Raw genomic sequence first — 26,878 nt, forward strand, 5'->3', positions numbered from 1 at the left:
TTTGCTCTTGTCATCCAGGCTGGAGTACAATGGCATGATCTCGGCTCACTGCAACCTCTGCCTCCCAAGTTCAAGCAATTCTCCTGCCTCAGCCTCCTGAGTAGTTAGGATTACAGGCACATGCCACCAAGCCCAGCTAATTTTTGTATTTTTGGTAGAGACGGAGTTTCGCTGCGTTGGCAAGGTTGGTCTCAAACTCCTGACCTCTGGTGATCCACCCACCTCAGCCTCCCAAAATACTGGTGGGATCACAGGTGTGAGTCACCATGCCCGGCCTACAGGTCTATTCTTAATCCACCAGATATCCTACAGGAAATTTAGCTAAGGGTATTTTTTCATTGTTAGTTAATAAAATAAAAGTGGAGAAGCATTAGCATTTGATGTATTCTGTTGTTATCTTGAGAAAAGACATGTTTTCCGAGCTTCCATTTAAAAAATACAGATTTAAGACCAGGCATAGTGCCTCACACCTGTAATCCCAGCACTTTGGAAGGCTGAGGTGGGTGGGTCATTTGAGCCCAGAAGTTCAAGACCAGCCTGGGCAAAATAACAAAACCCCATCTCTACAAAAGAATACAAAAATTAGCTGAGCGTGGTGGTGTGTGCCTGTAGTCTCTGCTACAGAGGAGGCTGAGGTGGGAGGATCACTTGACCCTGGGAGGTTGAGGCTGCAGTGAGCTGTGATCATGCCACTGTGCTCTAGTCTGGGTGACAGAGTGAGATCCTGTCTTTAAAAAAAAAAAAAAAAAGTATAGATTTGCCCACTGGCTACTTCAGAGAAATAATAAACCTGAAGCATACTTTTCTTCAAAAGATGTGTCTATAAATTTTCATTTCAGAGGTTTGGTAACAGAATGGCACTGGTATAGATTTTTACTAGATGATTTTTCCACCTAGAAATAAGCTGAGACAAAACATTGCTAGGTGGTTCAGGTGATTGGAAATCCAGAGGACAGGCGAAGGGGAAAAGCACCCAGGGCTGATAGATTCTATAAAGTAGTCCAGAAATAGGAGTTGAAAAAGTTAACAGACCCTACGCAGTTTAAATTGATGTTTCTAGCTCAAATAGGCCTTTTAAAAATAATTGTTATAAGCATCAGCAGATTGCAGCTGAAATGGTTTGAAATCAATTTTAACTCATTTTCCATTCACAAAATATGAGAGGAGGAAGCCAATGGTACTGATTCACTTGAGAAACAGTACAAGGGTTTTCATGGTAGAGAAAGAGGTTGATTTCAGCTCAGACAGATATTTCAAGCTTCAAGGGCCGTGTCTAGACTGAGAAGGATTTGCTAACCCCAAAGTCCTATCAAACAAGGAGTGTAAATGTATTTCAGAGCAGCTTAAGTACTGGCGTTTCTGCAGAACTTAGACGATCAACAACGACAAGGCCAGCTGCTTCTAGACCCCTGGCTTATGATTTCAGCTTTCCAAATTAAAGACAGTCTTATCAGCACATTTAATAGTAAATCCTCCAAGAGCAGAAGACTGAGTCAGTGAGGACTGCCTGGCATTTGTGAGTGTGAGTATGTGTGTGTGAGTGTCTGTGTGTGAGAGAGCGAGCGAGCGAGCGAGCGTGTATGTTCTCATTAGGGGACGATCTATGATTTGACAGCCTCACTGCTGCTGCTCCTGCTGCTGCTCCTGCTTCTGCTGCGGCTGTATGGTTTGTCATTAGTTGGAAAGGGCTGTGAGGCTTTGGAGAAACTGCAGTTTTAAAGACTGAGCACTGCTAAGTGGTCTCCCTCTCAAATAGAGTAGATGAGATTTTCTGCAAGATTAGAAACTTGGAACTATTACCACTTCATCTACCCAGAAAATCAGACAGTGCTACAGAGGATAAGGTAAGAGAAGGAATTGTCCTCTCTTGTATCTGTGGGGCAGGGGGCATGGGGAAATGTCATCTCAAAGGCTTTCTGTTTTATACCAAAGACATCTCACTGTCTGAGAGCAAAAGAGGCAACAGCTAAATTTGTAACAAGCTTGATTATTGAGCTTCTTGGCTTTTTCCTCTGGTATCTTTTTCTTCTTCATCATACTTTTGCCAGGCATCTAAGAGGTGTATTAGTATTTATTTTTCAGTCAGCACATATTATTTAATTTTTTTCGATTGGGTATTCTTTCAAAACAAAGAGTTTTTACTGTTTCTCTTTCCTTAAGCATTTTTCTCCATTAAGAGGGAACTGATCCCTCTTAATGTGAGCTGGTCAAAACAGTTACTCCATTCTACACTAGAGATGCAATAAAGGAAGTTTTAAGAAGTACACATGAGCCCTATTCCCATAGAAAAACGGGCAGTGAAAGGAGTGGAAGTGAGGGTTATTTGTGATTGGGACCGATCAGAAATTGTAACACTATTAATGAATATGTACTATGACCCTTCACAGGGGGATGGAACTGCTGCAATAAAGGTGGGCGCTGGAAAGAAGATGTTTTGAGAAGTCAGTGTTTCCGAGAAACTTTAAGCCACTAAAGATGGAAAACGAGACAGTCAGTGAACTGAACCAAACACAGCTTCAGCCACGAGCAGCAGTGGCCTTAGAATACCAGGTGGTCACCATCTTACTCGTGCTCATTATTTGTGGCCTGGGCATTGTAGGCAACATCATGGTAGTCCTGGTTGTCATGAGAACCAAGCACATGAGGACCCCCACAAACTGCTACCTGGTGAGCCTGGCAGTAGCTGATCTCATGGTTTTGGTGGCCGCAGGCCTCCCCAACATAACAGACAGTATCTATGGTTCCTGGGTCTATGGCTATGTTGGATGCCTCTGCATTACTTACCTCCAGTATTTGGGAATTAATGCATCCTCTTGTTCAATAACAGCCTTTACCATTGAGAGGTATATAGCAATCTGTCACCCCATCAAAGCCCAGTTTCTCTGCACGTTTTCCAGAGCCAAAAAGATTATCATCTTTGTCTGGGCTTTCACATCTATTTACTGTATGCTCTGGTTCTTCTTGCTGGATCTCAATATTAGCACCTACAAAGATGCTATTGTGATATCCTGTGGCTACAAGATCTCCAGGAATTACTACTCACCTATTTACCTAATGGACTTTGGTGTCTTTTATGTTGTGCCAATGATCCTGGCTACCGTCCTCTATGGATTCATAGCTAGAATCCTTTTCCTAAATCCCATTCCTTCAGATCCTAAAGAAAACTCTAAGATGTGGAAAAATGACTCAACCCATCAGAACACAAATTTGAATTTAAATACCTCTAATAGATGTTTCAACAGCACAGTATCTTCAAGGAAGCAGGTAAGCAAAACTGAAACTCCAAGTCAATAGAGGAAATGTGGGATAGAGTTCCTTGGAGATGGGAACAACTTTGCCCTGTTTAACTGATGGCAAAACCAAAATACAATCATGCAAATGTTTCACAGTGTAAGCTTCTGCCTAACATATTAAATCCATCTCTAAAGCAACTGGAGATCTAAAAATAGATAGGGAAAAGTTGATAGCACATCAGCAGGTATCAGTTCAGGTGCTATTAAGATACAAAGAAATACAAACAGAAACTCTGGAAATTCACCTTTAATATGTTTGTGCCTCTCTGGAAATGTTATCAGAATATTTGGACAATTTCTGGCGTCTGTAGGAAAAAATTCTATTGCATGATAAAGAATTATCTTAAAAATTCATTGCACAACAAATATTTGACAGGACAGTTTGAAAACAGGTTAGTTAAAAAGTAAATGAAATTTTCTTTGCCATTCTACAGTTACTCACAATGGAGACATACACCTGACAAACGTTGCTGGACTTATTTTTGGCCCTCTCCTCCAGCTCCTTGCACAGTGTCCCAGCATGCAGAAGCTGAAAATGCACTTTGCTCAGGAAATGTTCTAATAAAAAAGACAACATCAAGCTCAATTTTTCATAAAGAATGACTCAATTTTTTTAAAAAATCTGTTTTTTTCCTAAAAATTCTTTTATGCTTTTAGATCACCTGAATGCCCATATAATTAGTTGAATCGTGGTTTCACTAGTGAACCAAGTGCAAAACTTTATTGCAGTACATATGATTTATGAAATGAGATAGGAATAAAATACTTTTATATCATTTACACATTTATCTATAGTTATACACTTGTTCTAAGTTACTTATAAAGTTAGCTTTAAGTTTCTTTTCCGTGTTTGGTAAATATAATGAACAGATGATAAATATTTATTCTCATAGTTAAAAAAGAAAGCTAAACTTGAAATCAACATGCTGATTCTTTTAAATGGGTTGAATTTTCTCATATTTCTTGCAAGGAATATAGTTCTCTCTGTGTACCTAGTTAGACACTGAGTGTACTTTGTAGAAAAGTATATATATGAATCATTCCCACTGTTACTTCATAAATTCTAGTTGATATATGCATTGTAACCAGACACAGCGAAATAAACTGCTAAAAAAATTAAGAGTTTTAGATATGCATGAAATGAATAATGAGCCATAATTTAAAGGAAACATATACTGCATTTTAAATGGTGCTGTAATACTTGGTTTATATAATACTTATTAAGATAACTAGATGACAGGAGAGAAGACCTAAGCAACTATTGCCAGCTCTTAGATTTCTTTTGCCTTGGATCTAGCAGTGCTACCTACTCTAAGGCTTATTTGGCCATTTTTTACCCAAAATTTGATTAATGGAAATTTAGAGATCTATTGACTATCTTCCAAGACAAACATTGACAATATAATTTATACCTGACGTAAATGACGAGTTGATGGGTGCTGACAAATTGATGGGTGCAGCACAGCAACATGGCACAAGTATACATATGTAACAAACCTGCACGTTATGCACATGTACCCTAGAACTTAAAGTATAATAATAATAATAATATAAATAAAATAAAATAAAACAAAAATGCAAAAAAAAAAAAAAAGAAAGTAAAGAATATGTACATCTCAATTAGACACCAAACGTGGGTTAATGTCAGCAGCGAGGAAGGTCAGGGAGTAAATTCATTCATTAGACTCCAATTTGCATTCCTGTTATAAATTTTTAAAACTTGTTTGTCTTGCCTAATGTCCTTTCTTTCCATTATAGTCATTAGTACCTATCAGCATTAATATGTTTTAATTTGCTAATTGTGTTACATATTCACATTCTTATTTCAAAACTGTTACCAATAAGCTGTCTTTACAGAGGTTGTATGATAGAAGAAAAAGTCAAAGCTTTGGCTCCAAACAAACTGGAGCTTAAATGCCAGGATTCCATTCAAACTCTATAACCTTGGATAAGCAAAACTCTGTGAGCCTTAGATTTGTCATCTATAAAACGAGATAAGTAGCAATATCCGAGATCCGTGTGAGGACCCATGAAATACCTCCTGAAAGAGGCCTAAAGTGGAGTGGTGATTAATGCCTGAGTGTTAACTAGGCTCCTTCTTAATTTTAAAAATGTATTTTGGCAACTGTGAGGGAACTACAGGTTTTTCCTTAAAACACATTCACTGCTTTAACAAAGATTACTTGTTGAACAAATGTGTATATGACATAGTAACTTCTTTACGAAGTTTTTTTAAATAATTAGAGCATTTGGAAATACATTCTGAGCATTTGGGATTGTCACATTAATACCACTGTCAGCCTCCAAGAATAAGGAATGAAGTTCCCTTGTTGCAAACACCAATAACACCCTAACTGGGAAACATGGAGTGACATATAAGCCAAGAGGAGTGTATTTAAGCAATGTGCCTTGTAATTCAACCCTCATTATAGATGGGATGGGAGTTCAGAGAAAAGAAGGAAAATTACCGGGCTATAGGAATCAGAGAAGTCTTCAAGGAAGAGGTGGCTTTTGAGATGGCTCTGGAAGGATGAAGATAATTTGAAAAGTAGAAGTCAAGGACAGTATCCCATGCATAAAGCACAAGACATAGTGGCTGGGATGAGAATGGCGTGGGTTTGGAGAGGGGCCAAGTAGGGGCATATCGAGTGGGACCTATGGGATGGAGTGACTTAGTTGTCTGAAATGAATGATGTATTTAGGGGAGTGGTAAAAAGTAAAACTGAACTGATAGAAGTGTATGAGAGTGAAAGAAGAGAAAGAGACAGAGAGACAGAGAAGGCTGTGGAGGATCCAGACAATCGGGCAAAGACAGGAATTTGAACTTAATGCAGAGGCAACAAAGAATGTGAGTGATGAGCAGGGAGCAGCGATGATGAAATGGTATTTAGGGTTGAGAAATCTGGCAGCTCTTGGGGAGGCAGATTTGAAGAGAGAGAGATCGGTGGCAGAAAGACCACTTTGGAAGTTGTTAGTAGCGATACAGGCATGAGGCAGTAAGATCATCTATCAGGAGAATTTAAAGTAAAGAGTAAACCAGAAAGATGTTTCAAAGAAAGAAACGGTGTGATGTAAACATATTCGACATAAAGGATGAAGAAAGGACAATTCAGCATGGCCCCAGGATTCTGAGTCTAGAAGAATGTGGTGCCCCTGATCAATGGAAATGAGAACAGTGAAAGGGAACCAGTTTTGTACAATTAGTGACCTGCTTTTTTCTTCTTCTAAAATACTTATTTTCTTAAATCTTTGAAAGGTTCAAACCTCCACCTTCTATAGCCAAAGGACTTTAATTTTAATATTTTCTCTGCATTTTTTTCTTTTAGGCAAGTTTAATTTACAGTTTAATAAATACTCATCTGGGTCAGGTCTTTCTAACCAAGTTCTTATATTCAAATGTACATAGCCTAAAAGAGTCACATTTAAAAAGGAAGAAAAAGAGCATTTACATGTAAAGGACAAATGTGAGTTTTTTCCTTGCTTATTTGTTTTTAACTTGACATTCTCTATGCAGAAAATCCAGGCCAGAATCTTTGTTTTCTTTTTTCCAGAGATTCAATTATGTTTTAGGAAACCATCTAAATATTGGGTAAATTAAGTAAGATAAATTACCCAAACTTATGGGTTGGAATTGTGTAAACCAAAAGGATTATCTCATTGACTAAATACATTGCTTTTAGAGTTGGTTGTTTTAACATAAAGGAGACATTGTTTAAATTTTCATATTTGCCTCATTTCAGCTCTATCTACACAACGCCTCAAGAGTTCCTCATTTCAGTCAATTCAGGGGTTCCACATTATGTAGATACAATATCTCTATTATTGACTCTGTATTTCTATGTAATTGATTGGATTTCTGGTATTTTGAAAGCACAGAAACACCTGAACATCTTAGTAAAATGTAATATCAATAAATACATTCAATTCAAGTATGTACTTTCTACAGGATGCAGAAATATGCAGAATATTTTATAGATTTATAAAACAGGCTACCAGTTTTATTTTCAATGGAGTTGCTTTAATATTTTCTTTCTTAATTCTTACAGAATACCTAGTAGAGAAACCATGTAACATAGTCTTAATAGAAGCTCTAAGAGTAATGACAGAATTCTCACTATGGAATTCACTTGACTCATCAAGCCTTAAAAATATCAAACAGTCTTTGTTTCCAGGAAACTATTAAATATCTAGAAGGAATATTGGTAACCCAAGAAACAAAAACAACTTTCCTTTTTATTTATTTATTCATTTTTATTATTTATTTTTGAGATGGAGTCTCCCTCTGTAGTCCAGGCTGGAATGCAGTGGTGGTATCTCAACTCACTGCAACCTCCGCCCCCAGCGTTCTAGAGATTCTTCTGCCTCAACCCCCCGAGTAGCTGGGATTACAAGTGTGCACCAACACACCTGGCTAATGTTTTGTATTTTTAGTAGAGACAGGGTTTCACCATGTTGGCCAGGCTGGTCTTGAACTCCTGACCTCAGTTGATCCGCTAATCTCTGCCTCCCAAAGTGCTGGGATTACAGGCTTGAGCCACCACGCCTGGTACAACTTTCCTTTTTAAAGTAATGCACACCTTTTGCTGTTATTGGTGATTATGACACTGATGCTATAAAAGCAATCATGTGTATTATGGAAAATATAGAAAACTAGAATAGGAAAAAGCCATCTCTTACCTCCCGACCCCACCTCTCAAGGACCAAAATCATCATCATTTTGTTATATTGCTTTTCTTATGTTTTCACTGGATCTTTTTTTTTTTTTTTTTTAACACAATTATAGTCAAATGTATATGTAGTTTTGGCTTCCAGGTTTTCCATATAAAATTTTTGGAATAATATTCTCAAAGAGAAAGCACAAGGCAAAGTAAAAGAAAATGATCAGGATTGAGTTTGTTTCTCTGAGCCTCAGTTTTCTCATCAATAAAATAAGAAAAACAATGACCTCATAGTGCTGTTGCTGAAGCCATATGAGATATAACAGACAAAATTCAGGTTTGCTTTCCTCCCACCTGTCCAGCCACCTACTCTTCCCTCTCTCCTATGCGTCTCAGTGATCCCCACCTCACTGAGCACCCTCCCAACCCTCTTTTAAGCACACCTTAGTCATACAATGCTCATGGAAAATGAAGACACTCAGATAAAGAACTGGCTTCCATGTGTCTTCCCTCTTCTCCCCTGCCTCGCTCCAACTCCTACTTCTAGTGCTATTTACATTTTCTTTTCTTTTCTTTCTTTTTTTTTTTTTTTTTTTTTTTTTTTTTGAGACAGAGTCTCGCCCTGTCACCAGGCTGGAGTGCAGTGGCGCGATCTCGGCTCACTGCAACCTCCGACTCCTAGGTTCAAGTGAATCTCCTGCCTCAGCCTCTCGAGTAGCTGGGATTACAGGCATGCGCCACCATGGCCAGCTAATTTTTATATTTTTAGTAGAGACGGGGTTTCACCACATTGGCCAGGATGGTCTTGATCTCCTGACCTCATGATCTGCCTGCCTTGGCCTCTCTAAGTGCTGGGATTACAGGCATGAGCCACCATGCCCGGCCTATTTACTTTTTAAAGAATACATGTTTTGGGGTGTGAATGAATGTTTAATTAAATTGGGGGAAGATACTGAACAATAATGACCTACTGCAAAATTTTACTTAATGTTGACCCAGCTCTAGCTTTAGAACTTTTGCTTTCCCTCCAACTCATTTAAAAAAAAAAAAAAAAAAAAAAAGTAAAGGAGACTAAGAAGATAGTTACTGACCAGCCTTCACCTGTCTGGTGCTTGGATACCCCAAGTTTGCATTTTGAAGAATTCATGAGAGGCTATGTAAAACCTGCAAGACACATAGGAAAGGAGGCACATTGTTGGAATGTCAGGCAGTAGGGCTGACATTTGGAACCATAAAATCTCACAAATTATAAACGTAAGCAACTGCCAGTTCCACCTACATCTAAGAGAACCTTTACTCAACAGATTCATTCTTCTCCCCAGGTAGCTTAATCAATGATTAAGTTCACAAGGCAAATTAATGATATTAAACTCTTCAGCATTAGGCCTAAATTAGAGGTTTCCCAAGAGTATGAGGCTACAGACTCATCTTTCATTTTATTTTTTTTTAATTTTTTCATTTTTCAATTTTTTTTTTTTTTTAGAGATGGAGACCTTGCTCTGTCATGCAGGCTGGAGTGTAGTGGCGCAATCATAGCTCACTGAAACCTCTACCTCCTGAGTTCAAGAAATCATCCTGCTTCAGTCTCCCAAGTAGCTGGGACTACAGGTGCACACCGTTGTGCCCAGTTCATCTTTCATTTTTAATTGTTTTATTTATTCCAATGTCTGGGTTCAACTATATACTTAATAGTGCAAATATCTCTAAGTTCAGGAGAAAAATGTATAATTTTTGTGACAGCTTACAGCTAAGTGTGCCATTTTATTTTTATTAAAGAATAGTTATCTATTTTCTGATTCACATCCTGTATAAGAAAAGATTTCATACATATCCTATAAATTACCTCCTAAAGTTGTGTGTTTTGTGTGCTTTGATTTAGATAAATACACATTGGTTATTCCTAATTTTATATTTGCATAAAAACTGCAAATATAAAATTAGGAATAAATAATGTGTATTTATGAATAATTGAGCCATAAGTTCACTAGCAGAGAAAAATAAATTATTCTATATGCCTACAAAAAAGAAAGACCAATGTTCCTATAGAATTCAATCTGTTCACACAAGAAACATCATAAAATCAGCTAAACTTGAAGATGACAAACTACCTTATACTTCTTTACATAGCCTCTTATGAATTCTTCAACATGCACACAGATACTCCAAGTTCTAGACACATGAAGTCTGGTTGGTAAGTATGTTCTTAGTTTCCTTTAGGTTTTTTTTTTTTTTTTTTTTTTAATGAGTTGGGGGAAAAAGCAAAAGTTATAATGCTTGAGCTGGGTCAGTGTTGAGCAAAAGTTTTGCAACAGGTCATTCTTATTCGATATGTTCCCTAATTTAATTAAACATTCATTCACATCCAAAAAGCCCCTAGCGCTATCCTAGGTATAGAGGTTACAAGGATCTATAAAGACAAACTCTTTATCTTCAAGGAGCTTAATACGGGCCATGTACACAAATAATTCTGAGTATACCACTAAATTCTATGAGAGAAAACATGGCACCCATGAAAGGAGAAGGAAAATGGGGGAAGGCTTTTGGAGTGCATAGTATTTGAACTGGACCTATAAAGGTGGGATGAATGCCTGCAAGCAGCAGTAAAGTCAGAGAGAAAAGAAGGAAAGTTCAACAGAAAGGGGGAAGTAAATGGGAGAAGACTGGGCATGTTCAGAGTGGGAATAATCTGGTATTGTTGAAGCAAGCTATGGAAGGCAAGTGTCTGGAGAAGGAAGTCTGAGCCAGATTGTGGTCCTGCTACATCTAATTCCCACCTCTCCTCCCCATCCTGTCCCTGGTCATTCTACATGCTTTCTTCTATGCCCATGCTTACGACTTTCACCTGAGTCTTCGGTGTATAGCTTCAGAAAAGACATCTCCCTACTCATAAATACAATTGCTTTTTGGACATCACATAATTACATCAAATCCAATAGGTCTAAAACAAAACACATTATTTTGCCTTATAAACCTCTACCTCTTTATTTCTTTCCTATGTTAGATTCCCAAACCAGAAACCTGGGGGTCCTTCTAAGGGCCTTCTTCTCCTGTTATCCCCCTGCTCCCCATAGCTAAGCAATAACCATGTCCTAGTGATTCCAGCTCATTATTCTCCTGCTGACCTACTTCTCCACTCGCACTGCTGCTGCCCTGGTTCACCGCCTCTCACTGCCCTATTTCACTGCACACCTTACCAGCTTCTCTTGCTCCCATGGCACTCTCCTCCAAATCATTCTGCACATTACTCACTAAGGGATCTCTCTAACACAGAAATACTATCAGCATAATTTTTACAGTCCCCTGAGCGCTGGAGTTTTAACTCCTTAGAATCACAAATAAGAACTTGTCCCTTTCCTACATTTTCGGCTTCCTCTCACATGGCTCTCGCAACTTACACATTATGCTCCAGCAATTCTGAATTATTTGTAGTTCTCTGAACTTGCTGCATTCTCTCAGCTGGAACACCCTTCATCTGGCAAACCCCCAATTATCTTTCAAGTCATAAATCAAAAATGATACCCAACCGCCCTATCAAACCTTAACTGAATTTCTCAGGTAGATTTATATAGCTACATTCCTAACTACATATATGTTAGGTGTTCTTCCTATGTTTCCACAGTACTTTGCATACACATATGCTTTAGTAATTCTTTGTCCTCATAATTGGTAGCATGTCTTCCCACTCTCACTAACGTCCCGAAGAATAGGGCCTTGTATTCTGGTACCCTCAGCCCTGTGTTTGGCATACAGTAGGTTCCCAAAAGTGTACACACTCAGTGGTGTGTAGCTGCCAAGGAGTACAGGCTTTGCAAGAGCAGGTGATTAGTCTCACTCCCCAACTCCACATTCAGTGCCATCACACTGGTGGCTTAAAATTGGTCATGGTTGAATTACTTTACAAAATCAGCAAATATGACAAGCCAGGGTCCCCTCTTTTTTTGTGGAGAGATGATTGTTAAATACTTATCAGCACACTTTTGTGTTTGTGTGTGCATGTATATATAAAAATATATATGTGTATATATATAAAATATGTAATTTTACAAATGTAGTAAAAGAAAGTATGAAAGAATACATTCATACAGACTTAGGGGCTCGGTCAAGTCCAAAACTCTATTTTGTTTCCTGAAAAATTATCCTTTACATGTGACATATTCTTCTCTGATTTTAATTAAAATCTCCTTGTCTTTTATTAAATCCTTTTTGAATTCCCAAAATAACAAAAGTGCAACTAGCCAGCACGATGGTGATTATGTTAGTAGAGAAGATGTTTTAGGAAGATTTCCCCCTCCAAATAGGACAGGCTGATTTGGAAACATGGCACACTCAGATAATTGACTTCATTGTACAATAACCTGTTGGCTTTCCCATGAACCTTTAAATTCCCTCCACAATAATATAGCTACCTTGGACAGAAGGCATAAAGAGGCAGAGAAATGACAGCCCAGGGAAGGGAAACAAAATGAACAGAGGTATAGAGATGAGAACAAATCCCTCTGAGTGCTCCTATGTGACTAATTTTCCTTAAACAGTTTTCACACATTCATCTTCTTAAAAATATATATATATATATCTCCCAGCTTCTCTGAGGGCTTTCAACACCCTTTAAAATATGACCCTTTCAACACTTTTCTTTCTTCATCCATTATCTCTTCAATTCAATAAACATTTATTAAGCACCAATTTTATGCCAAATACTGTCTAAAGAACCAATAATACTCTCTTCTGGAACATTCAGTAGAATATGAAAGATCTACATTAAAACACAAGGGTAAGCTGTGCAGTGTACAGAAGAGACAAGAAAATGGTACTTATTGTGCGTAAGGTTGAAGAGCAAGCCCCCAATGGGATACAAGCCACACTCAGGCTTGAAAAATGAGTAGGCATTCACCAGGCCAACGTGAAATACAAGACCTTCCAATCTGCAGAAGTGGTCAATGAGGCCAGAAAAACAAAACCCAAGACCACCATCAACACCTGCCTTCTCAGTTTTCTCTTCAAGCTATTGAACAATGCCAGAGAATATCACATTCTACAGACAGTGGCTTCTTCACCCTTGGAGTTTCCATTCCAAATGGGCCCTCAGGGATTTCTGTCTATCCATGTGCAGAACCATAATCAGTTTCCTCTTTTTATGTCTTAAATGCCTATTTCAAAATTCCCTACTGTTCTTGTGTCATTATACATAGAATTCTTTCCTCTGAAATTTCTCACACACCCAATATCTCCCTTCTATTTTTATGACGGCAGTTCCAGTCCCATTGTGTCCTCTCTGCACTGTAGGCAAGAAGGCTGATCTCCTGCCTTGCCACATATGAAGAAGCTTCCTTCCAATCCCCCTCCCTCTTTTTTTTTTTTTTTTTTTTCTTTGAGACAGTCTTGCTTTGTCACTCAGGCTGGGGTGCAGTGGTTTGATCTCAGCCTCAACTTTCTGAGCTCAAGCAATCCTCCAACGTCAGCCTCCTGAATAGCTGGGACTACAGGTGTGTGCCACCATGCCTGTCTAATTCTGTTCATTTTTGTACAAAGACGAGGTCTCACTATGTTGCCCAGGCTGCTCTCAAACTCCTGGGCTCAAGGGATCCTCCTACCTTGCCCTCCCAAAGTGCTAGAATTACAGCCATCAGCCATCACGTCCCCCAGCCCGCACCCTGCCTCCTGATTGCCCTCCTCCAGTTCTTCTTCCAGGGTGCTTGCTGCTAGAATAATCTAAAATGTAAACTTGATACCATTGCTATGCTGCCTGAAATCCTTCAATCTTCCCATTTTCTGTATGCTGAAATCCCAAGTCACTGTATTGGCATATTAGGACATTTATGATCTGCTCCCTGCTTACTTTCCCAAACTCATCTGCCCTCTGTCCCCCAACACACCCTCATACAGGCAGTTTCCATCACTGTTACACTGTCTCATGCCTGCCAACCAGCATGCAGACTCCTCCAGGCTTGAGCACTCAGTAGACCCTTATTTGACCTGTTTCTTTCTATCTTCCCTGTGGTAGGTCACCTCTCAGAGCAGGCTTTCCTGACCACCACTGGCAGGGTTTGGTGTTTCTCCCTTCCCTTTGTATCATTTTATGCATTCATCTGTGTGGTTCACCATTTTGCTGTTAATAATTTGTTCCAATGCCCCTTTCTCTCAGCAGACTGTGCATCCCACAGTGGCAGAAACATGATCCTATTTATTGTTGTGTCCACGGTGCCTCCATGGTGCCTAGGGACATACTGATAAATGACTAAACTAGTAAAGCCTGGATAAACAGGATAAGAACGTGGAAGAATCAAATATGACTCTAAAGATGTTTTTCAGGAAACAGAAAATGGTAGAATTATTGAAAGAAATGGTAAGGGAGAGATATTAAACAGAGAGCTATTAAGAGGAGAAGTTTTATGGAGGAGTTGGAAATATGGGATTGGAAATGAGTGGTCAGGATCACATAAAGTGGATTTGTGAATCAATATAATAATAGAAAGAAGGTGTGGTGGGGGTTGAATTTAAAGCCTGAAGAACAGACTGACAAACACTGAGGTTTAGAAGAATGTTTACAAATAGGAGGCTAAAATGGGATAGGAGACTTAGCTAGAAATAAAAAGACCTATTTTCTCCTCTTGGACATGGCTAGAGGGCCAAAGACATGTTTTAGTGGATTCTGTCAGTTGGGAGAAAAATTAAAGAAATGAAAATGAGCCAATGGGCAAGCAAAAACGCAGTTAAAAGAATAAGTGTATTTATCTAAAACAGAAGTCACGGTCTTGCCACTGGAGTCAAGCACCACACTTGAGAGCTGCATGGAAGTACATGAGAAGAACTTGAATAAATTTAAAGCTAAATTAGCTCTGAAAATTAAACAAGGCCACATACATATGCACATGGATTAGAATGCATAATGTGAAACACTTGACAGCCATATTCAGTTGAAATAAAAATAGATAACATTTCAAAAAAGAAAACACTGCAACCTTTCATAAAACACACTGGTGACTTTTGGCTATAACCCTTGGATAGATTGCTCTGAACATAATTATATAGTAGCTGCAAGAAAGTAAAGCATCCTATGCCTCTCCATTCTGGGCCTTTGTTGTTTGAGTTTTATGAGGATTTATGACTATGGGGAAACTCAGCATATTTTCTGTGGGCAACAGCTCTTAGCTTAGAAAATAAGGAAGTGGCTCAGTGAGAGAGGTGGCACCACTGTGAGAGTGAGAGAGGACAGCGGCAGGGTGAATGCAGAGCACCCCATGAATTTTTAAAGATCATTTTTGTATAGTTAAGTGACTCAAGCCCCAGGCAATGTGCAGAACTGACACCCTGCCACGTTTCTTCTGATAGGAGTTCAGCTTTGTGACTAATTTTACTTGACAAACATTTGAAAGATTATGCACACATAAAATTCAGTAGGGGAGGGCAGGAGAAAGTAATTCACTGGCAGATTTTCTGTTTTACTAGGAAAAATAGGAATAGGCTCAGATTCAGAGTATATTTACAGGAGAAATATTTAACTAGAGATTATAAGGGGCTAGGATGGACCTCCAGGGATTTCCTTAGGAATCCGTTGGAAATCTCTCTGAATAAGTTAAAAGCAATTGAATCGATACATTGGCATAAAGCAACTGCAGTACACAGTAGAAGTGCTATCCTGGAATTAAGCATGGTCTGTTTCTGAATTCCAAAAGAGTAATTCTATTATTACAATCCCTTCCAGCATGTTATATTACATGGGACAGGAAAATGGTGAAATTAAGGAGCAGATAGATTCGGACAGATTTGCATCTCCTCACCTATGATTGATTTAAAAACATACTAAATGTCAGGGATTTTGTTAGCCATTAGGATACAAAAATGATTAAAACAAAGCTTATGCTCACAAAATGTTCACAGTCTAATACAGAAGACAGAATAGTAAACTGATAAAGTCATAAAGAAACAAATGTTATCATAGTGAAAACACACAGATTAGTGGCACCTGATCTACATGGCTTGGGGAGAGGTGGGCACCAGAAAGGCTTTCTGGAAATGAACACTCTTAAGCTGAGCATTGTGGATTCATAGGCATTTTGTAGGTGAAGGGAAGGAAGATGGTTTATATACTAGGAACTACACAGGTGAAGACCAGAAATCTAGAAATAACACAATCAGTCCATAATATGGCAAGTAGCTCCTTAAGTCTGGGCAACAAAAGACGAGACTAGTGAGGTAAGTAGAGATCAGGAAATAAGGCCTTTATTTAGTATATATATGAAGGATTTGGGCAAGCTTCTAAAGGCTATGGAAAGATATTGGGAGATTACAAGGCAAAGAGTGTTATAATCAGAGTTAAGCATGGGGAAGACTACTCTGTCTTCAATGTGGCCAAATAATTGAACCAAAGTCAAAGCCATTCGTTAAGAGAAGACTAGAACAATATGGGCAAGATATGAATCAATCTCCAAGGGCCTAACAGAATAAGGTAAATAGCATTTAGGATAGGGAAGAAAATGATACATTTGGAATAGAATCAATAGATTTGGTGTGAGCAGTTGTGTAGAAAGTGGAATCGAAAGGAGTCAAAGTGACTTTACTTGAACCATGGAGAAAGTGGTGTGACTGTTGAGAGCCTGAATTCCAGTTTCACCCCTTGGAGTGAGAGCCAGGGTTGGCTGCTGACTATGTGATGTGAACAAGTTAACTTACAACCTTGAGCCTCGGTTTGCATATCTGTAAAAAGAATAACAGTACCTATCTCACAAGGTAGTTATTAGGGTTGAGTGCAAAATTTCATATATAGTACTTCTCACAGTGCCTGAAACATGGAAATAATAAATGTTAGCTACTGTTATGATTAATTGAATAGTGTAACTTATGTGCCTGGAACATGGAAATAATAAATGCTAGCTACTGTTATTATTAATTGAATAGTATAACTTATGTAAATGTTGACAACAGTAGAGAAGAAACATATTTCAGTAGGGTAAGCATGTCAGGTTTAGTTTTGTCCATGTTGTACTTGAAGTGTCTATAAAATACCAGGATACAAATAGAGATATAAATTTAAGGCTCAGAAGAAACATATAGACTGGAGATACAGCTTTGGGAGTAATTAGTATACAGATGGTTTGTTGAAGACACCAGAGTAGATGTAATCACTAAAGGAAATTTTGTAACGTAGAAAAGAAACCCTGGCATAGCTAGAATTCTAGGAGAATGAGATGAAGAGCCTTTGAAATAAACAGAGAAGGAATATTCAGAGAGGGAGGAGGAAAACCAGGAGAAAGAGTCACAGAAATCAAAGAAGGAGACTATTTCAGTAGTGGTCAATGATACATGTAAAGATAAGGACTGAAAAGCACCCAGTTTGTGAATGCAGCTTCCATAAGGTGTTGGGGAAATAAATAAGATTGCATGATGTTGGTGAATGATGAATGGAGGAAAAACTAAAAAGAGGGTAATAATATACTACTGTTTTAACAAATTTGATTATGAGAGAGAACAGTAATAACATGAAGAAACAAGGCAAGGTATTTTTGTTTGCTGTATTTTGCTTTACTTCTTAAGATAGAAGAAATCTACGTCTGTTTAAATTTTGATGGGAAAGAGCTAGTATAGTGGAAGGAATTATTTGTAGATGCACAAGCAAGACTTGATATTGATGGTTCCTGAGGAGGCAAAAAGGAATAGGATAGCTCTCATCTTTCTTTTTCTTGTCAGAAAGGATTGTGTCTAATTCACTGATCTGTCTGCAACACCTAGCACAGTATCTGGTACATGGACGTACGTATCCAATACATGTTTGTCCAATAAATAGATAAATGAGTGAATTAAAGAATAAATGAATGAGATGCAAAGAAAAGAAATAAGGATGACCATGGTTGCAGATTAATTTTAAGTAATGAGGAAGAAAGTTGTGAGTTTAGCAAGCTAGGCTGTATTTTTTCAGTGAGGTAGAATGGAAAGTCATTGATTAAGAATGAGGGTAACGGCAAGGAGAAAAGGCATGGCTGTTAATTGTGGGAAATGGGGGAAGTAGGGATGGGTAGACTGCTAACAAATTAAGTTTCATTCATTTTTTTAAAAAAGTGAATTGGTATGGTAGTAAATTACAGCTGATCTGAATTTCTTTGTGACATCTAAACACTTTCCAGTAAGTCTGTTCTGGGACTCATTCCCAATAAACCATATTTAGAGGAGCCATTTTATTAGCCAGTAGCTAGCTGGCAAGGTCCTCAAGGTTGTTTCCTTTGCTGTTGCAGCCAGTGACACACCCACAATAGGTATGATCTCATATTTAGCACTCTATTCCCCTTCATTGAAGCAAGGATCTTATAATTAAAGGCCAGACTGAATCATACTGGATGTATATCCACAGGGCAGGGATTTCTTCATTTGCCAAAAAATTCCATCTAAAGCCCTAATTCCCAATCAATAGAAGCCAAGTGTCTCAGTACATCCCTTATTCAAAAACATGTGAACAAGGCCAACTTATGAGTAATAGCTCTGTCTTCACAATCTTAAACCAGGTCTTTCCTTTATCAGCATTCCCTGATGATATGTCTTATGTTCATAGTCCACTTTTTTTCTTCCCCTCAAATATCTTGGCTGTTTCCACTTTATCTTTAAAGAATTCTAGAAACACATTTAGAAGCAATTCAATTAGCCTTGTGATAAAAGCAGCACACTCCATTTTGCCCACAGTTCTTGACTTTACTTTGCTACTGCCTTAACCTCAAAGGAATATGATAGTGTGAGGTACAAATGCTCTTAATAAACAGGATCGATCAAGGGTGCTTGACTCTTCTTTTCATGTGCAAGTATACTAGGTTTTTTGTGCCTCACCAAAACCATCAAGAGTACTAACGGCAAAAGCCAGAAAGGCTTTCTCTATCAACCACTCTTCACACTTGAGCATCATGCAGAATGTTTGGTTGTTCCTTAGGGGAGCTCTCCCAACTCAAGAAGCCTGTGTCAGCCACTCAAAATGCAATGCAAACCCAAAATTGAGGCAGGTGGAAAACTGCCTGATTATAGCTTTTAAGCTAATGAATAACAGTTTCTGTCGCTGGCTCCTCCTCAACTCCATCCACTTCCTCAGGATAATCAATCGGGAAAGGTTATTAAATCACACCAGGCACATTGTTCCCATCATCAACATGTTTTAAATCAGACCAATGCCCATGCATATACCACAAGTAGAGAAAACAATCTTGATTTTTTTTAAAAAACATAACACTGAGGCACCAGAAGAAAGAAAATTCATGTTCTTATATGCCTTGTTAATCAAAAAACAGAAACTTCTGGGTTGTGATGAAATGAATTATCAACTCAAATAATGTTTAGTGCTCACTAAAAAGATCTTGGTAGCCTTTAAGGAAGGTAGACTAAATTTTTGCAAATTGATTCCTACATGTAAGCCCACTGCCAGGTAGCCCACTATGTTTAAAGTGTTACAGCAGAAAATTATTACTGTCGGAATTCTACATATTCAGTAAGATCATGTTTCTTCTTCAGCTAAACTGACCAAACACAATTCCAAAAATTAATGCTAGAGAGTCAAGTTGCTTAGTAACACTGAGCAATATAAAATATTCTTTCCAAAGCACCAAAAATGTATCATAAAGACAACTTGAAAAACGATGATTAGCAAGGACAAAATTCACAAAACCATTTTTCCCAAAGAGAAATAGAAATGTCTACGTTCAGAAGTAAAACATCTTGGTAAACTGTTATGTAGTACTGCTAGGGGAAATGCTATGCACAAAAGCCTTTGGAATGAGTAGTGATTTCCTTGTGTACTACCTGGCCAATATTTTATATTTATTGCCATGTGACAGTCATTTTGAAGATTTAAATGTATTGTATTTTAATATAATACCTTGTAAATTTATATATTGCAACTTTGTTGTTGTCAACATTTATTTCACCCCAAAACCCTGAAGAACAGGACATTTTCCAGTCAGTAGCAGAGGTACATCCCAAGACAAATTCTAAAGATGAGGCAACATTGCAGACTCTCCAGAAAGCATGGAGAGTTTTGAAACTCCCCTCAAGTGATTTCTACAACCCTCACAAAACTTCTCCATCCCAGTTCAAGAACCATTGTTTAAACATTCTAGCTTAAATTCTTCAGTTAATATCACATTTGGTAACTGAGCGCCGAGGCTCATGCCTGTAATCCCAGCTACTTGGAAAGCTGAGGTGGGAGGGAGGATCGCTTGAGCCCAGGAGTTCAAGAGCAGCCTGAGCAACATAGAAATACCCCTTCTCTTGAATAAATATATTTAATGCAACAGATTACATGTCTGATTATCTTTCTAACAATATAATCCAGAAAATAATCTGTCCCATTTGCATATGTGTCCATCATTAGTTAACCTTTATAATAGATAATATTGCTGAGCTGTTATATATGCCAGGCATGGTGGTGCTAAGGGATTTTCACACATCATCTCATTTGTATCTATGACATAAGTGTAATTTATCCTGTGATTTTTAAAGATGAGTGCTAAAAGATTTAGTGATATTAAGCTCATGGTCACCCATTCAAAAAACGGAAGAGCAAAAAGTCTAATTTCTAGAATCTAATCCAAAGTCTTTGATGGCAACACTATTCTCTGCTTCCTCACACACTTGCCCATGGTATGAGCATCACAGAAATGAGGTGCAGAGATAGAGGATATATCTGCCCAAGAAAAAGGGAACATTATCTTATATGTGTGAAAATTAAATTCATTCATTCATTCCCCAAAAATATGTTGAATACTTGCACATTTCTGAATCCTGAGCACTCTTTTAGACCTTGGGAACACAGCAATGAACAAATATGACAAACATCCCTGTTGCATGGAGCTTTCTAAGGAGAAACAGGGAAACAGGGAATAAAAAACAAATGCTCATATTATATCAATTTGTGACCTGTCTGATGGTGGAAAAAATCAAGCAAATAAGGGAAATAATTAAATGCTGAAATGAGATAGGTCTAATTTAAATAGGGCAGTCAGTGATATTAAATAAACAGCCCATTTTCAGAGCATGTTGTTGTACTGAATCCATATTCAGGCACTGGTCAATGTCATTTATACATCAATACCTGAAACTTATACATTAAAACCTGAGTCTTTCCCATTGATGCAATGTTAAGACGCCAGGCTGGCCTACATAAGTCATTTGGCTTCTATGTGCAAGAAATATAGCATTAGCGATACTATTTAATTATATTTTATAATACTTATTCTAAAAAAAAAAAAAAAAAATTCTACATTCTAATTCAAAACTGCAACAACATTTCCCAGTGGTGGAATAGAGAAAGTATGGCAATCTCTATCCAGTTTTTCTCACCTGGAAATAAGAAATAGTTACCTTTATAGGGACAGATTGAACAAGAGACTCTTCTGCCTTGTTCAAATCTCATTTTACCATTTGTAAGTGGTGTATGAGTTTCTTCATTTGTAAAATGAAGATAATACTATCTTCCTTGTAGTGTTATTGTGGAGATTAAATGAGTTAATATATATGAAATACTTAGAACGGAACTTGGTGCATAGTAAATAATGGATGTTTTCTATTATTAGTTTCAAAAATAGTTTTACTTTTCTCAAATTTGCTATGTTGCCAGCACTAGCATAAGCACTTAGCACAAGCACTTAGCACATTTATTCACACAGCAACCCTGTGAGGCACTTGAAAATTTCTGTCACCATTTTACTGAAGAAAAAACTGAAACTCCCAAACAGTAATGGGCCCAAGGCCTAACAACTGGTGAGTGCTGGAACCAGGATACGCAGAGGGAATGCCATAAAAAAGGAGAGTCTTTTATATTGGTAAATTAAGACAATCTGATACAAAATCCAAGGGACTGGCTTGCTGTGGGCCCAGAGGGCCAACTACCATCAATTTGCACATGCATCTTCTCCAAGAGGTTTCCGCATGGGTTTCTACACTACATTTTGATTTAACCATGCATGAGAGCACATATCTTCTGGAAAAGAGCCCTCACGATCATTAAAAGTATAATGATACCACGATTCTTTTAGGTGTTGGTAGAGAGATAATGCAAATTATGATTCTGTCATAAGAGAAATAAAATTCTAAATCAAAACTTTGGTTCACTAGCTAAGAGCCACCATAATATGGTTCATATTACTCCTGGGCTATGTTGATAATTAAGAATTTGAAAAAAGTTAGCCATAAATATCAATAGTAGTTTGAAACAGATGATATGCATTTGTCTGTTGTATTAAAAGTGTTCAACTACTCCACTGGTTGGCAAACTGCGATCATGGGGCAAAAGCAGTTCTACTGCTTGTTTTCCCAATTAAATTTTTAGTAGAACTTAAAAAGCCATGCCTGTTGCCTTATTTATTGACCATGGCTGCTTTCTCGCTACACTGGCAGAGCTGAGTAGTTGTGACAGAGATTGCATGGCCCACAAAGGCTAAAATATTTACTATCTAGTCCTTTACAGTAAAAGCTTGCTGACTTCTGAGCCATTCCTACTTAAGAATTTATTTGTGAAAATAATTATATACTTAGTACATGTACTGGTGTTTGATAATTGCTCAATAGATAAATTATAAATACACATTAAATAAATATGTTTGCGTTGCACAAAATTGCCAAATACAGGAAAGATCAAGCTTATCACAGGCAGCCTAAACTGGCAGCTAGTTCATCCCCTGCCTTCATTTTAACTCTTTATCTCCTAAAAAAAAAATGCTTTCTGTGTTATGTTAGAGCCTGCTTATTTCAACAGACCCTAAAAATACCAATTTATAATCTAAAGATGCAGAATGGCATCATGAGAAATAGCCTTCTACAACTTCATGAGTGAAGGAGGAGCAACAAAAGATTGAATGTGACAGCTGACAGATAGAACAGAGCAAGAATACCTGTCAAAGCGAATTTTGTATCTTTGGAGGCAAATCCCATTTTAGGTTGGTATATATTAACATAGTGCTGATCAATATTCAGTAATAGGAAATGAACTTAGCATAAATCATATTGAGTTAGCATTCCCTCAGCTCTTTATTTTTCCTAAGTTCTTCATAACAGTATAGCCAGTAATTCTTTATTTCTACAAAATAACAGACTGTTCCCCGAAAAAATTTTCTTCACTGTAATCACATTCTGATCTATCAATCATGTCCTTTTCTGAGAAGGAATCTTTACACATTGATTCTAATTTTTAAATGCAAGAATTTTTGATGCCAAACTTGTTTTAGAAGTTAGAGATAAAAATATGCAATACATATCCTGCCCTCTTATATACCAGGAAAGAAATCAGACACAATATAATAATGACATTTGTGATTAGGAATGGAAATGTCAAATGGCAACATGGAACTCCACAGAGGCAGAAGCACTTAGACTAGCATTCATGAACTGTTTTTCTCATTTGTTTATTCATTCATTTCCTGAATGTTTATTGCACCTACTAAGTGCCAGAGCCTCATGTTGCCCCTTGAGTGGCAACCCTCAAGGAGACATCATTCTATGGAATAATGAGAGACAATATATAAGTAAACCAGTGAAGGAACAGGATCTTTTCAGGTTGTGAATATTAGCACAAATGAATACACAGGGAGACATGAGGGAAAGTAACTTGAAGAAGGATTAATATTTACCACTCTCCAGATTTATTAATGTCTCAGAATCTGTTTTTCTTCATTTTTATAATAAAGAGACTAGAATACCCGCCTCATAAATACTATAAAAATTAAATAATTCAATAAAGTCCCTGGTTCTATGTTTAAAATATAAAGTGTTCAATAGGATATTATTATTATTATTTATTATCAAAGGCTTCATCTGTCATTTGGTTAAATACTACACATTTACCTAGTGATGGGAAATCTCATTCCCTTAAATTATGGAAAATTAGCTGTATTTTATTGAGAACCATACCCTATGCTGGTGCATTACCTAAACTACTTCATTTATTCTTCATATCTCTTCGTATTTCTCAGACGTATATACTGAGGCTTACAAGGGTGCAATATCTTGTCCGGTGCCATACAGATAGTAAGTGGCAGAACTAGACTTAGATTCCAGCTAGGTCTGCCTCCATAGCCTGTTCACTTCATCACTATACTAATACTACAAATCAACTCTGACCATATCATCCAAAAGAGACTCTGATGCAGTAGTAATCTGTGTTGAATGGTTGGAACTCATAGCCAGGGCCAGCATGGTTTGTAGGCTCAAATCATGTTTTTAGTCAAGTAGTGAAGAAGCAGATAAGTGCAAAGAAACTCCATTCAGTCTGTTAGGTTAACACAGAATGATAAAGCTGGCACCTCTTATCAAGGATGCAGATTTCAAGACAAGATAAAGAATATAACAGTCCCTTATATTAGAAAGGTATAACACATATTACAATGTGTTTTTATGAATCCTCATTCACATATTTTCACATATTAAATGCAGAGGTTAAGGCTCAAAAATCTTTGAGTAGCAATGGTTTGTAAAGCTGAAACTTAAAACCAAGGCTTCTGATTTTGAATACCATGTTTAATTCATCAGAAAGCTGAAATCAGTGGAAAACGTTGAATGTATGGTTTGATGAAGGAAAGAAAATGTGCCTACCCTTTGGCTGACTCTGTGAGTTCTTCTACGACAGCTAGGAAATTAGCTCTGTAACTCCAGGCCTGAGCATAGTACAGGCTATCTCCCTGGGGAGAGACACACGTGGAGAAGGAGTCTGATGCCTCCCAGGTGCTCCCAGCTCTACGATGAGGGACTTTGTCTAAGATTTTTAGAAGCAAGACAACTAAGTGCCCTCTTAAAAATCTGGCAGCTCTGAGAATTTTACTTCTATTTAAGGATCACCATCATCTCTCTCCTTCTCCATCATTTGCATTCTACATGTTAAAATATCCCCTTTGATTTCCCAGCCCCTACTGGGTAAGCAGCTGAGGAATCACTTTCTGTGTTTCTGTTTACAATGTCACCCTTAACAGACTGTATAGCCAGGGAAGCACAAGGAAGAAAAGAGGCTGTGAAATATCTCCCTTGGGAAAGATTGGTGTCTTCAGGGAAGTGCTACAGCTAGCAGCTCAGAGCCGGCGAAGATGCCCAGTTAGAATTCCTAAAAACTAGTTCCAGATGAAAATATAACCAGGAGAGGTAACCATACCCTAGAGAGCAAAGTTCAGAAAATTAAAGCAAGCTATATTAGGGCAGACTTTTCCACAGGCTTAGCTATTTACCAGTAATTTACCTAGAAGAGAGAATACTTAGAAAAGGCTCAACAGCAAACTCAGCCCATGGCAGATCAACTGTAGCATTTTCCCACGGTGGCTCATAAAAGAATTCACAATGATATTTTATTTTCTAAATTTAGATGTTATTGTAATTTGAATCAAATTCTGCCAGTTGAGTTTTTCTTTCTCAGCGTGCTTCCAAATCTTCACCTCCTGTGAACAAGAAAACATCCCAGCAACAAAGACCAACTTCTCGTCATTCATGATTACCAGACTCCGTAATCAATACTAAAATCTCACCACTACAATAGTTGCTAGTATTGCAGAAAGTGTTACATCTAATCCTTAAGTCTAGATGCAAATCTTACCTAGCACACAGCTGTTTTCTGTTCTTTGAAGAACCACCCTGAAATCAGAAACATTTTAAAAATATGTTCCATAAGGTCTTAGTATCACAGTGTGAATAGGAATATCTTTGTTAGGTGCAATATGAATAAACTGTTGTGTAGAAATAAGAGTTAGTTTTTCACTCTCCCTCCTCCCCTCCCACATACAACCTCCACCAATTCCAACCTTTAAGCCCAAGTTTTGTTTTTCGGTTTTCAAATTTCAGGAAAAAAATCCTTCCCAAAATTTAATTCATAACAGTAAAGAGAAAAAGGTGATGTTGGAGTCCAATATATCACTTTGATATACCAATGCATCAAAAGTGTGGCTGTTGATCACCAGCCTATAAACTTTCTGACATCAGTCTTATCCTCGGTAAAAAGGAGGGCCATTATGAAGAATATACCTTGCCTGGTGCATACTAAGTATTTCATATATTTTAATTATCTTTTGTCTTTTAATCTGCAAATTCCTATTACTTAGATTAGAATACCTTCAATTTTCATCTAGTTTTTTCCATTCTAGATTAAAAGATGTTCAGAAAGCACTGCATAGTTCCCATCTCACATAGACTGTCATTGATTCTCAGAAAGCAAGGCTCACTATCACTTGGAGCCTCTCACACTGAGAAATGTTGGTGCAACTTAGCATTGAACCCCAGTTCCACTAACCAGGACAGCTCAAAGTCCCATCACTTCCCACTCTTCATGTGTGTGTGCCTCTCTCTTTCTTCTTGAAAGAATGTACAAGGCTTTGAGGGTTCATCCCACATCAGAGTGAGAAGCAGAGCTCTGTTGATTTTCCACCGTAAGTACCTTCACATTTGCGTTTGGTGATGCTAAGTTATTTTCCTAGAGAACTGAAGGTGTCACAGAGGAAGGGTCATGTCATGTTCTACCTAGCTTTATGTCATTCTGTAACTCCTACTGTCATCTGGGCTCTGATATCCTCCAGATGACAGTGTCAACTCATGGCCCTACTGGTGCATGCAGCCCCACGCCCAGATATAAAGTATAGTTTCCTTTCCCCCTCAAGTGTCTTGCTCATAAAAGAACTCCGCCTGTCTTTCTTAGCACATTCTAGAATTGTGAAGAAAAAACTTTTTTTCTCACCTATAATCCCAACACTTTGGGAGACCAAGATGGGAAGATTGCTTGAGCCTAGGATTTCAAGTTTACAGTGAGCTATGATTACACCATTGTACTCCAGCCTGGGTGACATCAATACCTTGTCTGTGAGAAAAACAATAAAAATCCTGTGTCACTTTTTTTTTCCTCTTTAGCCCTTCTTCTCTTTCCTCAAGCCTTATCAGATACAACCAAAGTTTCTCTATTGTGAATCCCTGCTAATATTTTCTTGAGCATTTTTC

General features: G+C 37.8%; 1 protein-coding gene across 1 annotated transcript in view; it reads left to right on the forward strand.

Moving 5' to 3' along the window:
* Positions 1-1,376: 1,376 nt before the first annotated feature.
* Positions 1,377-26,878, forward strand: part of TRHR (thyrotropin releasing hormone receptor) — a 39,570-nt gene continuing 14,068 nt past the window's right edge. The window contains exons 1-2 of the mRNA XM_008001358.3: positions 1,377-1,844; positions 2,388-3,264. Coding sequence (XP_007999549.1) covers positions 2,476-3,264 — 789 coding nt within the window. The 5' untranslated portion in view covers positions 1,377-1,844; positions 2,388-2,475. The remainder of the gene's footprint in view (positions 1,845-2,387; positions 3,265-26,878) is intronic.

The sequence above is a fragment of the Chlorocebus sabaeus genome, chromosome 8 (assembly GCF_047675955.1).
Source record: "Chlorocebus sabaeus isolate Y175 chromosome 8, mChlSab1.0.hap1, whole genome shotgun sequence".
NCBI classification, from domain to species: domain Eukaryota; kingdom Metazoa; phylum Chordata; class Mammalia; order Primates; family Cercopithecidae; genus Chlorocebus; species Chlorocebus sabaeus.